The sequence below is a fragment of the Danio rerio genome, chromosome 13 (assembly GCF_049306965.1).
Source record: "Danio rerio strain Tuebingen ecotype United States chromosome 13, GRCz12tu, whole genome shotgun sequence".
NCBI lineage: Eukaryota > Metazoa > Chordata > Actinopteri > Cypriniformes > Danionidae > Danio > Danio rerio.
In genome coordinates, this window is record NC_133188.1 from 55,660,182 (window position 1) to 55,677,500 (window position 17,319).

At 38.4% G+C, this 17,319-nt stretch overlaps 1 protein-coding gene across 12 annotated transcripts in view; it reads left to right on the forward strand.

Moving 5' to 3' along the window:
* The window catches only part of cfap46 (cilia and flagella associated protein 46), a 189,262-nt gene that overhangs the window by 116,208 nt on the left and 55,735 nt on the right, over nucleotides 1-17,319 (forward strand). For 10 of the 12 annotated variants that reach the window (XM_073920364.1, XM_073920372.1, XM_073920368.1 and 7 more), the window contains 5 exons: nucleotides 2,089-2,214; nucleotides 3,068-3,268; nucleotides 6,309-6,415; nucleotides 6,564-6,725; nucleotides 7,052-7,187. In XM_073920364.1, the coding sequence (XP_073776465.1) occupies nucleotides 2,089-2,214; nucleotides 3,068-3,268; nucleotides 6,309-6,415; nucleotides 6,564-6,725; nucleotides 7,052-7,187 (732 nt within the window). Of the gene's footprint in view, nucleotides 1-2,088; nucleotides 2,215-3,067; nucleotides 3,269-6,308; nucleotides 6,416-6,516; nucleotides 6,726-7,051; nucleotides 7,188-17,319 lie in introns of all 12 variants that reach the window. The other 2 variants (XR_012389014.1, XR_012389013.1) reach the window with 1 other exon arrangement.

Sequence of the window (17,319 nt, forward strand, 5' to 3'; positions counted from 1 at the left end):
CATGAGTATCATTTACAATCATATATGGATCTGGCTGGGACAGAAATGTAAAACTGAAGCAAGGTGTACATGGACAATGAAACCAAAAGAGACTTTATAAAACCATTATGAGATAATAATGAAATAAACAATTAAATAAGATAAAGGGCGACACAGGGGCGCAGTATGTAGTGCTGTCGCCTCACAGCAAGAAGGTCGCTGGTTCAAGCCTCGGCTGGGTCAGTTGGTGTTTCTGTGTGGAGTTTGCATGTTCTCCCCGTGTTGGCGTGGGTTTCCTCTGGGTGCTCTGGTTTCCCTCACAGTCCAAACACATGCGGTGCAGGTTAATTGGGTAGGCTAAATTGTCCGGAGTGTGTGTGGATGTTTCCCAGGTATGGGTTGTGGCTGGAAGGGCATCCGCTGCGTAAAATATATGCTGGATAAGTTGGTGGTTCATTCCGCTGTGGCGACCCTGGATTAATAAAGGGACTAAGCCGAAAATAAGTGAATGAATGAAATAAGATAAATAAATGAATTAACATACACTAGTCTTGTAAAAGTCTGTCAGTTCAGTCTATCTGTAAAGTTGATATGAATAGTTCCCAAATCTTGTTAAAAAATGGACAATTTGTCATTTAGTGTGAGTCTCAGTTCTTCTTAGTGTAACATATTTGCAAGTTCTCCTGCCCACATTTGTAAGGTGGGGACAGCATCAGATTTCCACATTTGTAAAATGAGTTTTTAGCATTACACATACAGAGTGGAACTGCTTGTGCTTGTCTACTGCAGGAACTGTCCTCTGCTCCTATAAGTCCAACACTAGGATCAGGTTCCAGATTTGTTGAATGCACTTCAGAAGGAAACTGAAATATAATTTTTCCAGGATGCTTGTAGTTTACTGCATGATCACAAAGAATGAAGCACAGTTCCTGTCGACACACTGCACTTATTACAACTTGAAGAGACTGATGTAAATATTTTGTGCAGTTTTGATTCAGAATAATGGAGCGTATGAATGACTTTATAATGGATCAGTTGATCTAATAAATCTACACTGAAAACCCTAATAATACGCAAGGTTTCCCAACTAGGACTTCACAATACAGTTTAAAGAAGCTCTAAGAAACCAGCTGCGTTCCAAATCGTATACTTATGCACTATTCTACGCCATTTTGTAGTATAAAGAGTGAAAACACAAACATTAATGAGTGCACTTTAATGACCCGGATGCTGCACTCATTCAGCCGGTATAATGAAGTATGTACTGATGGACACTTCACACACTCAATGACTGCAGTTTTGCTCACGTAGCAGAAGCGGCACATGTTGGATAACCTCATTTATTTTGGATGGTGAAATCAAAATTCTCTTACGAGAGTGATTATAGCGCCTCCTGATGGTGAATGCGGTTATACTCACGGCAGGTATTAATTGATAGTTTGGTCATTTATTTTATCACAGATTTGGCAACCGTCAAACATCATCAGGGAAATAGTTTGAATTTCCCCTTAGTAAGAAAGCATTAGTGCTTGATCTGGGACGACACCACATACATATACTATGCTGTTGAGTGTGTAAGTGCATAAGTACATAGTGCATGAGTGCATAGTGTATAGTGTGCCATTTGAGACACAGCTCATGCGTTCCCACTACCACAACTGAATCTATTCTTCATTCACCCACTCACCTATTATACATTCCAGGTGTCTGACCAGCGCCCTCTAGTGCCATGCAGCTCTATTAGAACAGCATTTTTATTTGCATTATTCCATGGATAACAAATAACAAGTTACAGATGTTTCATTCTGTTACAGTATATATATATATATATATATATACATGTATGTAAGTGTGTGTGTCATATTAACTTTACTTAATTGTTTAAGGTAAAGACATTAGGGTTTACAGTGTAGTGAAGCCTTTATATGTCATTTTAAGCTGAATACTAGTGTCTTGAGGAATATCTAGTCTAATATTATTTACTGTCATCATGGCAAATAGAAGTTATTAGAGATGAGTTATTAAAACTATTATGTGCAGTAATGAGTTGAGGAAATCTGTGTTAAACAGCGAATGGGAAATATTTAAAGAACAATGAATATTCCACAGGGGACGAACACACACACTGGACACACACTGACCACTGTCTGGCTGCTGAAGGCTGAAGTGTGTGTCAGTATGAAGCTCTTTCAGCCGGCTCGAGTCCTGCTCACACACACACAGCGCAGCGCACAGGTACACACACTCACACTCGCATCCAGTGTTTACTTTGTTCAGATTATTAAGTTTTTAATATGATTTAAAATGATAGTTCACCCGAAAATAAATATTCACCCGCTATTGTATTTTTTTTATGTGCTTTATTTTTTGCTGTGTTTTTAACCCTTAATGAGCTCTTTATGTTTATAACTCTTTCTTCAGTATATTCTTTCACAAAAGAAAATATTTTGAAACATGTTGTATACTTGTAGACATTGACTGCCATAGAAGGAAAAAAATACTGTTGAAGTCAATGGTTACCTTTTGTATTTGTTTTAAATAAACTTATTTTATTTATATTATCTTTATATGAATATTTATTTATTTTAATATTTTTACAATTATTTAATCCAACTTCAACATAAAAAATAAGCATAATAATAAAAAGTTGAAGACAAAGAAGAAGATTTAATAATAACACTTATTAATAGTTCTGTTCAAGATTAACCTTGATTAATCATATCTAAAATAAAAGTTTAAGACATAATTTATGCTACACACACACACACACACACATACACACAAACACAAACACAAACACACACACACACACACACACACACACACACACACACACACACACACACACACACACACACACACACACACACACACACACACACACACACACACACACACACATTAATGGTCAGTAGTATTTTTAAATGTTGTAAAATAAGCTTGTCCTGCTCACCGAGGCTGCATTTATTTAATCAAAAATACAGTACAAATTGTACAATTGTTCTACATATTACTAATAATAATAATAAATTGTGGAGTTTTTATTGTTGTTATTATTATTTTTATATTCTCTTGCTGTGTGTTTTAGGATCTCGGTGATCGCACCTCATTGGCTAAGAGTTTGCTGCTGCTGGCTATTCTGGCCAATGAGGAGCGGCGATACAGCGAGGCTTTGCCGCTGCTGCAGGAGGCGCAGCTGATTGGAGGAGACCAGGAGTTCGGTTTCCAGATCGCGCACACACTGATGACCGCCGTCGTGGAGCTGGAGGAGCACAACACACTCCAGCAGGTCAAACACAACACACACCAGCAAGTGTAGGAGCATGATGCAGACACGCACCTAAACACTAGCCAGAATAAAGCTGATTATCTGCTTCCTCACGCTGCATCCATCTGATTAAACACACACACACGCAGTACACTGTAAAATCAATAAACTGCCCAAAGTCATGACAACAAATCTTATGTTATTATTTCATTATATTACAGTTAATCTCAAATGCTCAAACACAACAGCCAATCCTCTAAACCAAATGACCAGTCTAAACACATTTACTAAATCAAGCCATCATTTTCCAATATCATAAACACATTCCACATGAAGACACAATTCACAAAGCACAATCCTCCGTCCGTTCTCATCAATCTAAACACTTTTTTTCCTTGCTAAAACACAAGTTGCAAAATAACTCCGCTCATATTCTCAAATGAAAGCTCATGTGATGCACAATGCTTGCCACAGTCAGCAATATTAGAACACAACCAACACACCTGGCGTCATTTACAACTCAAAATGAAAGACACTTGTTGTTAATGCTGCGACCACATGTATTACAGTTTTTTCCAATTGTTTACACACATTTTCTGAAAGCAGGTCTCATATTGTCAGAACTTTAAATCACAAAACACACACACATTGGGCAAAACTCTTCAATTCTTCTGCAAAATGAAACTCTACGTTCAAAACGATGTGATTTCTTCTCAAAATGGTATTTTGTTTTCAAATGACACACACAAGCCATCACATTAATAGACATTTATAAGAACAATTGAACACTGATGTGCTGAATGTAAAACTCTATGACCATTTATCATAATGACTTACTGTCAGCCTTTTGTGTTCAGTGTTACACTTACTACAGACAGACAGTACATAGGCCTACAGAAGTGCACTAAAATATTTCAGAATATTGTTTTATACAAAACACACAAATACCAAATATATAAACACTGTATTTCCCCCACAAAAACTGTGTACACAGTGTTCGTCCCAACCAACACAAAGTTGCAGATAACGTGGTCTACATATACCGTCAACTGAAGTATTTACTGAATACAGTTACAGTAAAAAAAATAATAAAATAAAATAAAAAAAGCAGCTATACTGCATCCTCTTTTCTGTTTTGGTCTGGCCAAGCAGCGGGGGAAATGTCACCTTGCATGGCGAATCCAGCCATGAAAAGCATCAACTGCTATAGCTTGGAGAAGGGGTATACGTGTGTGTGGATTTCAGTCATACACTTTCCATCTTCAGGCAGAAAAACAATTCCTCGATAGGTTTGAGGAATGGAGAATATAGTAGGAGATAAACAACTAAAAATTGTGGGTGGGCAGTGAACCAGTTATGATCCAGATGAGCTCTGATTTCTAAATTGCAATTCTGTGTGACAGGTGTTTACCTAAGTGATGGGTTTGTATGTAAAGTAGGACAACTGACTTTATAATAGTAAATGACAGTGCGTTCCTGCTGAAAACAAGAGATTTTCTGCATGAAAATTGTGCAAAATGCAGAGAATTGTGTGTAGAGTTTTGAAAAAAGTGTGTTTTAAACCTGCAATCTGAGTGTAAAGCAGGAATTGTGCTTGTAGTTTAGCAGAATTGGTTCAGGGGGTTGGTGCATCAGTTACATGTTGTAGTCATTGGGTCCTATCATACACCTGGCGCAGTGTGGCACAAGGCGCGGCGCAGTAGTCTTTTGCTAGTTTCAGCTTGGCGCAAGAGTGGTTTTGAGGCGTTGCGCTAGGCTGTTTAAATAGCAAATGCATTAGTGCTCATTTGTGCGCCCATAGGCGTTTTGGTCTAAAAAGGAGGTGTTCTGAGGTGGACCGCTGACGCGTTGCTATTTTAAGAAACTATAATAGATTTTTCATTAGACCAAAACTAACCCGGTCTAAACTCCAGCGCAGAGTTGCACCTCGCTTACACACTGCTTAATACACACAAGAGAGCAATAGACAAATATCTTTACAAATGAAAAAAAATTAATATTAAGGATATATAAAGGATATAATAAGAATAGATATAGGATATAAATATAAAGGATTAAAATATTACAAAACATATTATTTTCCAGCCTACATAAATATGAAAAATCACTGCTTTCATGTCTTCTTCATCTCAGGAGGCTTTTTCAGTTCATTCATGACAATTTGCTTTTGTATAATGTTATTATTATTAGCAGTATTATTTATTATATCCATATTTATATTAGTTTTATTAAAAACAAGCTTAGATTTGTCCACCTGTCAGGTTTTAGACCATATGGGGCGCAGCATGTGTTTTAGGATATAACTCAGTTGTTTGAGCACACTTCATTATTATTGTTCATTTATTCGTTTGCTGGAAATTAAAACTGAATTTAGAAATAGTTTTTAAACGAATATTTGCGCTTAACAAACGAAATAATTATTTATAGGCTAATTGATGTCTGTGCGTAAAGGTTTCCCTATCCAAGAGCGAAAGTGAAAGTAGATCCATTATCTCTCATTCTCACGCAGTAGATGCTCTGTTTAACTGTTTTCTGTAAATAAACTGTGAACTGTTTGCTTGTGAAATGCTCAGTTTTTCCACTTAGACTTACTTTGCGTCCTGTAAATAGCGAACGCGCTTATGGCGTGACGCAGCTGGCTCTTAAAGGGAATGGGAGATGAGACTCTGATTGGTTTATTCTCAGAACACACCTATAACTCATTAAGAAAGTAAACTCAATCCTGTTAGACCATGCACCACGGCTCAAAGCACATTTTCCCGTCCGTAAATTAGCAAAACTGCTTTCTGACACGCCCTGGAAGCGTTTTGCGCTCTGCGCATGGACCGCCATAATAGAGCCCTTCGTGTCTGAGGTACAACTAATTGTGTAAACAACTAAGAAACACTGTAATGTGTAAACCCCAGTGGAAACAGGCCAATCAGAACACAAAGCAGACTGTTGCGTGACTCACAGGCCACCAAAATCTTACACTAAAGACTTAAATATTCTTGAATTGTATTAAGAGTTAATGGTAATAATAATCATAATAACAATATTAATATCCTGATTGTGTTGTCAGGTGTGTTTGATCACGGAGCAGGCCTGCAGGACCCTCAGAGCGGCTCTAGATGATGGACAGAGCAGAGCGTCAGTACTGCGCTACTACACTGCCTCACTGCAGCTCAGGTGTGTGTGCGTGTGTGTGTCTGTGCTTCTACACCATCTCACCACTGCTCAGGTGTGTGTGTGAGAGTGTGTATATAAGCTTTTACATCATCTCACTGCAGCTCAGGTGTGTGCATTTGTGTGTGCGTGTGTCTTTCTGTGTGTGTAGGGGAGCGGTGTTCCGTCTGCGTCTGATGAGGTATGTGTCTCCATCAGTGGAGATGTTGACTGCGGTGTGTGAAACACTGACACACACTCGTGCAGAACTGCTGGAGTTGGGGTTCAGGACAGATGCTGCTGAGGCCGCACTCCAGCACGCACACACACTCAGGTCAGACTTCTGCTGGAGTTACACTGAATATTGAAATAATACAGGTGCATAGGCTTTTAGTTAGTTTGTTGATGCTCTGAGGAATTAATATGGTAATGAAGAAAGAAACTCAAACAGGTTTTGAACATTGGAGTATGAGAAAATTATTAATTTATGGGTGAACTGCCCCTTTAAGAGTTTATTCAGTTCTACAGCACCACTAGACAAAACACCAGTGTCCACTCATTTTATTTCTTGCATTCTCTGAACGAATAAGAGTTGATTTAAGCAGATGTGTGTGTGTGTTGTTGTTGATGTGTGTGTGATGTTGTGTGTTTATCTTCCAGACTGCTGTCTGCTTGTTCAGAGACGCCGGAAGAGAAGCAGCAGCACCTCCTGCAGGCCTTCAGTCTGATGCAGACTGCGCTGAGAATCCAGGAGGAGGAGCTGGAGCGGGTACACAGCATCCTCACACAGCACCAGGTACACCAACACCCTCTCATTATGATTTCAGCGATGTGTGTTTTCACATGTGCTGTGCTGATCTGTGACTACAAAACCAGTCACAATATATGAGTGTAGAAAACTACACTATTGGGTCTACTATTGCGATATCTAGTGTATATATCTATAAATTCTCCCCACCGTCCATCACGACCTCCTAAAGGCTGATTTATACTTCTGTGTCAAACGCATGCGTATGCTACGGTGTTGACGCATAGCCCTACACCGCTGACTTGCGCCTCTCAAAAAATGTAACTACATGTCGCAACGACGCGTAGCGCAAGTTCTGTGATTGGTCGGCTTGGTAGCGCTGACGAGTCTGGGCGGGACCGAGAGCCGCGTGAATGGCGCGAGCCCGATGCAGTGATTGTTTACAAGTGTGGAGTCCCGTGAAGGAGCTCCGGATGGAAAGTTTTGTTCTGTGTTTACCTCATAGTTAAAGTTGTTGCACGTCCGCCGGTTCTTGCCTCAAAATGAGCGAGTTTGAGCCACCTTTACATCCAGGAAGTGTTCAGGAAAAGCAAAACAGCAGCGAAGAAAGTCAACACAGAGGAACATTTACACCTCACTGCCAACTAGTGCTTCGGTAGTGTTAATGCAGACCGACAGAGACAGCGTTGCATGAGCCGTGGGTTACGTCCAACCCGGGCTCATTGTGGAAACGTAGCCCCGCGGACCGCGTTTTACGTCCCAGGAGGTACGTATTCGAGCGTTTTTTTGTTTTCGCGGATCCGCGAGAGGCCGCTGTGCGCGCTTTTTCGTGTCTCGGGCGGGCGCCTCTCAGGAGTGTGCAGCGTTCGTGCCCGCGCCGTTCTCGCGCGAAAAGCCGTCGGATCGGGAAAAAAAAAAAAAAAGCAAAAGCCCTCGTCTTCGATTTCGACCGCGTTTTCGGATCCCGCCGCGTTCTCGCCCTCATTTTTCGGATTCCGTTTTTCATCTTACCTGATTTCCGGAACCTGCTGTTCCCCGGGCTCGATCCCGGTCGTCGTCCACCACGGCCCCTTCCGGCTCCTCCTCCTCGTCCGGGGCCTCCGCTCCGCCGACGCAACGCTGTGAGCTAGGCTGACAATCTGATTGCGTCAGGAAAACCCCCCACTCGGAGGCGAGCCGTCGGCCGGCGAGCGCGAAGAGGAGGGGCGGAGCGGCGCCACACCGCCCCGCAGCGTTCGCTCGAAAAAAACCAAACCAAACGTACCTCCGGCCACGTAAATCACGGTCTCCAGAAACGTCCGCGGCGCTTCGTTTCCAGAATGAGCTTGGGTTGGTTACGTCGGTCACTTGACGCAGAAGTTTAAACCAGGCTTGACCCTTCCCATATCATTCATAGTGTGTGGTCTGGCGTAAAAAGGCTGCCGTCGCGACATCCAGATGGATGCTGCGCACTGGTGGTGGATGAGGAGATTCCCCCCAGCAACCACCACACCCCCTCCCCCAATTGTGTAAAGCACTTTGAGTGCCCAGAAAAGCTCTATATAAATGTAATGATTTAATATTATTATTAATAGACAACAGCAGGGTAGGCGACATCTAATGTATATATCTATATTCAGTTACTATAGTTGTGTTACCGTAGAAACAATAGTATCACCACAACAGTATGCTTTAAAGCACTGTAGTGTTTACTGTACATCAGTATTCTTCTATGTGGGAAGGCAGCTGGTTTTCAGTGCAGTCTTTAGTTTACTGTTTAGTTCACTTTATCTGTTTCCTCCTGTTGTTTGTAAGCAGGTGTTCAGTCAGTTTCAGTGGAGACTGCGCATATTCATTCAGATGTGTTAATTAGCTGTGGTTATAGTTAGCGTGTGGTAAGTTAATCAGGTTAGTCTGTGATTGGTTCCTCTGCTAATGTGTGAACTGTAAAGGACACACACCTGGAGAACAAACGCGATTAACACACCCTGGGATGTGATTTGTTTTGCGTGTTGTGCCTCTTGCTGTGACGTGACCCCGCCGGATCGTGCCAAACAGCACACGACTCCTCCAAACCACACCATAATTGATTTATCCTCACGCTGCAGTATGGATTTTCATTTTCCTGAAGGGAATATCTCATTACAGCACTCTCTGGGTGATCGTGTTTATGAAAATAGGGCAGTGAGCACATTGACCAGATGTGCAAATATGAATGGCTAAAGTAATTAGACTCTTGTGTGGTTTGCACTCTTTCTATTTAAAGCAACAGTTCATCCAGAAATATCAATCCTGTCTGCGTTTAATCACAGCCTCTCGCCGTCTCCTCTGGGAAACTGATAACAGGAGATGTTGAAGAGGCTCTACACTGCTCCATTTCTGTGTTCCTCACTACTTTTCTCTTGTTTTTAGTATAAATATATAATTATGTGTAAATCCAGATACAGTTATGTACTGTAAAAAGCAAAATGACGGAAGTTAGCAAGTTCTGTTTTCTGAAAATTGCTTAAAAATAAAGTGAATTTATGTGTAAAAATATATAAACATTTATAATAAAAGAAAATTAAAAATATAGCATAATAATACAATAAGCTGATAATATAATATAATATCATATAATATAAAATAATATAATATAATATAATATAATATAATATAATATAATATAATATAATATAATATAATATAATATAATATAATATAATATAATATAATAAGCTGAGAATATAATATAATATAATATAATATAATATAATATAATATAATATAATATAATATAATATAATATAATATAATATAATATAATAAGCGGAGAATATAGTATAATATAATATAATATAAGATAATATATTTTAATTTAATATAATATAATATAATATAATATAATATAATATGTAATGTAAATGTAAATGTAATGTAATGTGTATTTATATAGCGCATTTATTGTGTATGGCCGTACACCCAAAGCGCTTCACAATCATGAGGGGGGTCTCTCCACACCACCACCAGTGTGCAGCATCCACTTGGATGATGCGACGGCTGCCACAGGACAACGGCGCCAGTGCTTCACCACACACCAGCTATTGGTGGAGTGGAGAGACAGTGATAGAGCCAATTCGGTGAAAGGGGATGATTGGGAGGCCATGATCGTAAGGGCCGATAGAGGGACTTTGGCCAGGACACCGGGGTTACACCCCTGCTCTTTCACGAGAAGTGCCATGGGATTTTTAATGACCACAGAGAGTCAGGACCTCGGTTTAACATCTCATCCGAAAGACGGCGCCCACTGACAGTTTAGTGTCCCCTTCACTTTTACTGGGGCATTAGGACTCACACAGACTACAGGTTGAGCGCCCCCTGCTGGCCTCACTAACACCACTTCCAACAGCAACCTAGTGTTCCCTAGTGGTCTCCCATCCAGGTACTGACCAGGCTCAGCCCTGCTTAGCTTCAGTGAGTAACCGGTCTTGGGCTGCAGGGTGACATGGCTGTGGCATATATTAATATATTATATTAATATATTTTAATATAATATAATATAATATAATATAATATAATATAATATAATATAATATAATATAATATAATATAATATAATAAGCTGATAATATAATATAATATAATATAATATAATATAATGTAATATAATATAATATAATATAATAAGCTGATAATATAATATAATATAATGTAATATAATATAATATAATAAGCTGATAATATAATATAATATAATATAATATAATATAATATAATATAATATAATATAATATAATAAGCTGAGAATATAGTATAATATAATATAATATAAGATAATATATTTTAATTTAATATAATATAATATAATATATTTTAATATAATATAATATAATATAATAAGCTGATAATATAATATAATATAATAAGCTGATAATATAATATAATATAATTTAATGTAATATAATATAATATAATAAGCTGATAATATAATATAATATAATATAATATAATATAATATAATATAATATAATATAATATAATATAATATAATATAATATAATATAATATAATATGTTTTTCTTTATATTTTATTTTTACCTCATTGGCAATATTTGTTCTTGTTTTTAACCATAAACTATGTAATGTAAACTATTCCCTTTTTTTTTTCATCAGGGCTGTAATATAGTCAAAGACATCCCATTTTAGTGTTTGCATCAAATTAAAAGTGCAAAACTGATTTATACATATAAAACTCATATTTGTTGTATTAAACAACCAATATGAAAATACAATGTCAAAATATGTGTGAACTCATTCAGTGTAAAAGCGGCAAATTGGATTTTTATTTATATATAATTTTTATTTATATATATTTTATCATTAAACAGTTGCTTTGATTTTATATCAGTTTCCACAGTGCAAACACATGCGCTATAGAGGGATTGATTAAATTGGCTGTACTGTGTGTGTGTGTGTAAGTGTGTGTGTGTGTGAGTGAATGAGTGTGTATGGGTGTTTCCCAGTACTTGGTTGCAGCTGGAAGGGAATCCGCTGCATAAAACATATGCTGGAATATTTAACGAGATAATTTCTGCTGTGGCGGGCCCTGATTAGTAAAGGAGCTAAGCAGAAGAAAAATGAATGAATGAATGATCTTATTGAGCGTATTCTTGAATGCAGAAGTGCGATGTTTTAGAACTTCTGATTCTGTTTTCTATGGGAGAAATGACTAGAAATACTAAACAGCAGAAAACAGCCAAACTACTCACTATACAAACAAATATTTGCATGATTATACAGACACAATAGAATAATATATTAGGAAAATATCAGTTTGCAACATTAAGCAGCGTAATGGGCTGTTTTCAATGTCCAGTAATGAATGGAAGTGAATGAGAGCGGAATTCCACAGGCAAAAAGATTCAAATGGCTGTGCCCGCTCATATGTGGAGAATAAGGTAAATACACATTGAACTCATATTTAATGTTTCAAACAACCAATATGAAAATAAAATGTCAAAACATATGTGAACTAGTTCTACATCAGTTCTACTATTCAGTGTAATAAAAGCCTAATTGGATTTTTATTTACATTTATTCATTATTATTATATATTATTACTAATAATTATTATTACTATTATTAATAATAATCATAATAACAATATTTAAATGTTTGCAATAATTAAATAACTAACAACTAAAGAAAATGAAATGAAAACAATAATGAAATAATAGTACTTATTCTAAGCTGTAATAATTAAAATATACCTAAGAATATGTGATCATATTAAATGTGGTTCTGTTTGAAATTATAAAAAGCTGTTATGTAAAAAATTATCAATCTTCCTGGTAGCAAATCGGTCAAATTTAAAGGTTTGAAAGAACATGGATTTATTCCATAACATGGATCATTCCATTTCATATTTTATTTTATTTTATTTGGCCTTGTTTGTGTCTTTGACCCCACATACAACTGCATTTTGTTTGCAGGCCTTAGTTGTGTGGATCTTTGATTAATCATATGTTTAGCAGCTGCGGTGGCTTTATTAGCAGAGTGTGATTGAGCTTTATTCCTGCATTAGATTGATCTCCACATACAGCAGATGGTGCTGCTGCACAGAAGATCATCAATCTCACACACTCGGTCCAGTGACATTTATTACACCTCAGAAAATCGGCTTTTCCAAGACAACAGAAGAATGTGGATCACACATCATCAAATACTATAGTATGAATTATAGTAAATATTACTGTTTTTTTAATTAATTAATCTGTTGTGGTGATTCTACTCTTTCTATGGTAACAAGACAAAGTGATTGATCAGTTGTAGTGATTTTTAGTTGCTATGATAACCCAACAACTTTTGTGATTGATCTGTTGAAGTGATTCTACAGTTGCTATGGTAACACAACACCTATAATAATTGAACTGTTGTGATAATTCTATAGTTGCTATGGTAACACAATAGCTATAGTAGTTGATCTATTGTGGTGATTCTACAGTTGCTATGGTAACAACTATAGTAAGCAATCTGCTGTAATATTTTTATAGTTGCTATGGTAACACAACTACTAATTGATCTGTTGTGGTGATTCTGGGACTACAGTTGCTTCGGTAACAACTATAGTAAGCGATCAGTTGTCGTATTTTTATAGTTTCTATGGGAACACAACAACTAGTATTGCTCTGTTAGTGTGATTCTACAGTTGCTATGGGAACATAACAAAAATAGTAATTGATTAGTTGTTGTAATTATATAATTGCTATGATAACACAACTTTAGTGATTGATCTGTTGTGGTGATTCTATAGTTGCTATGGTAACACAGCTGTAGTGATTGATCTGTTGTGGTGATTCTATAGTTGCTTTGGTAATTCCAAACAACTAGTAATTTATCCACTTTGGTGATTCTGAAGTTGCTATGGTAACAACTATAGTAAGGGATTTGTTGTAATATTTTATAATTGCTATGGTAACACAACAACTAGTGTTTGATCTGTTGTGGTGATTCTACAGTTGCCGTGGTAACACAACATCTACAGTAATTTGATCGGTTGTTGTAATTTTATAGTTGCTATGGTAACACAACTCCTACAGTAGTCAGTCTGTCGTAGTAGTTATATAGTTGCTATGGGAACACTGTACCAATTGGTCTGTTGTGGTGATTCTACAGTTACTAGGGTAACAACTATAAAAAATATTTTAATTTTAACTTACTATGGTAACACAACACATTGTAATTGATCTGTTATAGTAATTTTATAGTTGCTATGGTAACACAACAGCTGCAGCAATTGGTCTGTTGTGGTGATTCGACAGTTGCTATGGTAACACAACAGCTGCAGCAACTGGTCTGTTGTGGTGATTCTACAGTTGCTATGGTAACACAACAGCTGCAGCAGTTGGTCTGTTGTGGTGATTCTACAGTTGCTATGGTAACACAACAGCTGCAGCAATTGGTCTGTTGTGGTGATTCTACAATTGCTATGGTAACACAACAGCTGCAGCAATTGGTCTGTTGTGGTGATTCGACAGTTGCTATGGTAACACAACAGCTGCAGCAACTGGTCTGTTGTGGTGATTCTACAGTTGCTATGGTAACACAACAGCTGCAGCAGTTGGTCTGTTGTGGTGATTCTACAGTTGCTATGGTAACACAACAGCTGCAGCAATTGGTCTGTTGTGGTGATTCTACAGTTGCTATGGTAACACAACAGCTGCAGCAATTGGTCTGTTGTGGTGATTTTACAGTTGCTATGGTAACACAACAGCTGCAGCAACTGGTCTGTTGTGGTGATTCTACAGTTGCTATGGTAACACAACAGCTGCAGCAACTGGTCTGTTGTGGTGATTCTACAGTTGCTATGGTAACACAACAGCTGCAGCAATTGGTCTGTTGTGGTGATTTTACAGTTGCTATGGTAACACAACAGCTGCAGCAACTGGTCTGTTGTGGTGATTCTACAGTTGCTATGGTAACACAACAACTGCAGCAATTGATCTGTTGTGTTGATTCTACAGTTGCTATGGTAACGCAACAGCTGCAGAAATTGGTCTGTTGTGGTGATTCGACAGTTGCTATGGTAACACAACAGCTGCAGCAACTGGTCTGTTGTGGTGATTCTACAGTTGCTATAGTAACACAACGACTTTAGGAATATAAACAAATGATCCAATACTGTAAGCTGTCTGTTAAACAGCACAGAAGTGTGAATAATTTTGGTCTGTAACTGTATAAACACAACACCAGTGAACTGCAGATGCATCTTAACACACAGCAGATGAATGGAGAGTTTATTAATAGCGTCACACTGACCTTCATCTCCGTCCTCATCCGAACGCTGTGAGATGAAGTCAGTGAACACCAGCAGAAGTTTTCTTGACTCTGGCTCATGAAGGTCGTTTTCAGCTCATTAGTCCTCCGGTCAGTCCTGGCCATCGGGTCATTTCCTGTTTTCTTTCCTCCATTTCCTCAGTCTGTGGCCCTGATGAATAATTCAGCACTCACACAGCTTTCTAACCCAGATTTACAGCACATACAGCAGGAAAACTCACAGGAGGTGACAGAAACAGAAAACAAGCACTTCGACTGACTTTCTGACTTTCTGTGCTCATACACTTTCACTATTATACAGGCACGGGGGAAAGTTTGCGTGCACTATTGACTTTCATGGTTTTCCCCGTATCAATTCAATTCAGTTAATCTTTATTTCTATAGCGCTTTACAGTGTCAGTCCAGTTTCAGTGTTGAAGTTCAGTTCAGTTCAGTGTTGTTTAATATTCACTGCTGAGAGTTCAAACACTGAAGAGCAAATCCATCGATGCGCAGCTCTACAGATCCTGAATCATGCAAGCCAGTGGAGACAATACATGCTAGTAATAACAAAACAAAACCTTTATAGCAATGCTATTTTAAAACACAAAAGCTAAGAGTGAAACGAAATTATAATTAGCAAAAATAATTGACATTTATCAGTGTGTGTATGTGTATATACACTCATCGGCCACTTTATTAGGTACACCAAATAAAAATTTCTTATCAGCCAATCACATGGCAGCAGCTTGATGCATTTAGGCATGTAGACATGGTCTAGACGATCTGCTGCAGTTTAAAGCGAGCATCAGAATGGGGAAAAAAGGGGATTTAAGTGATTTTGACCGTGGCATGTTTGTTGCTGCCAGACGGGCTGCTCTGAGTATTTCAGAAACTGCTGATCTACTGGGATTTTCACGCACAACCATCTCTAGGGTTTACAGAGAATGCTCCGACAAAGAGGAAATATCCAGTGAGCGGCAGTTCTGTGGGCACAAATGCCTTGTTGATGAGGCCAGAGGTCAGAGGAGAATGGCCAGACTGGTTCCAGCTGATAGAAAGGCGATAGTAACTCAAATAAGCACTCGTTACAACCGAGCTCTGCAGAAGAGCATCTCTGAACACACAACACGGCCAACCTTGAGGCGGATGGGCTACAGCAGCAGAAGAGCACACCGGGTGCCGCTCCTGTCAGCTAAGAACAGGAAACTGAGGCTACAATTCACACAGACTCACCAAAACTGGACAATAGAAGATTGGAGAAACGTTGCTGCTCTGATGAGTCTCCATTTCTGCTGACACATTCGGATGCTCGACTCACAATTTGGCCTCAACAGCATGAAAGCATGGATCATCCTGCCTTGTATCAGCGGTTCAGGCTGGTGGTGGTGGTGTAATGGTGTGGGGGAGATTTTCTTTGGGTCCATTAGTAGCAATTGAGCATCAGCGCCACAGCCTACCTGAGTATTGCTGCTGACCATGTCCATCCCTTTATGAGCACAGTGTCTCCATCTTCTGATGGCTACTTCCAGCAGGATAACGCAGCATGTCATAAAGCTCAATCATCTCAGACTGGTTTCTTGAACATGACGATGAGTTCACTGTACTCAAATGGCCTCCAAAGTCACCAGAGCTCAATCCAATAGAGCAGCTTTGGGATGTGGTGGAACGGGAGATTGGCATCATGGATGTGCAGCCGACAAATCTGCAGCAACTGTGTGATGCTATCATGACAATATGGAGCAAAATCTCTGAGGAATATTTCCAGCAGCTTGTTGAATCTCTGCCATGAAGGATTAATGCAGTTCTGAAGGCAAAAGGTGGGTCCAACCCAGTACTAGTAAGGTGTACCTAATAAAGTGGTTGGTGAATGTATACAGTATATAGTGTTGTGTTTTTCTTATACCTACACTCTGTACATATCAAGCTTCTGCATTTGTTACTCAGATCAAAATGATGCATCGATTTGCTTAAATGGTTGGTAAATCTGAGTTGATTTACTGTGTTCAGCTGCTTTTGTTTATAACTGAGCTCTAATTTAAAACACTTCACACATCACATTAGTTCTTGTCTTCTTGTTTAGAAAACGTGACATTACGCTTAAACTCTGATTTATATTGACTTCAACAATCAGCAGATAACACAGTTTGTTAAAATAAACATGGGTTTACTGTCAGACATCCACTTTCATTCACTGACAGCTACTGTCAAACTAAAGGAGACCAGGACCAAGATCTGTTTGTTTATGAATGAAACTAGAATCAACTGAAAAATACAATATTGTGTTAAAATAAACATCAAACACTGGATTGTGTTCTGTTGAACTTGATATTAATATTTCTGCATTGAACAGAGGACTGAAATAGAAGCATGTGCACGGGGTCAGAGAGGAAATGTTGGGGGGGAG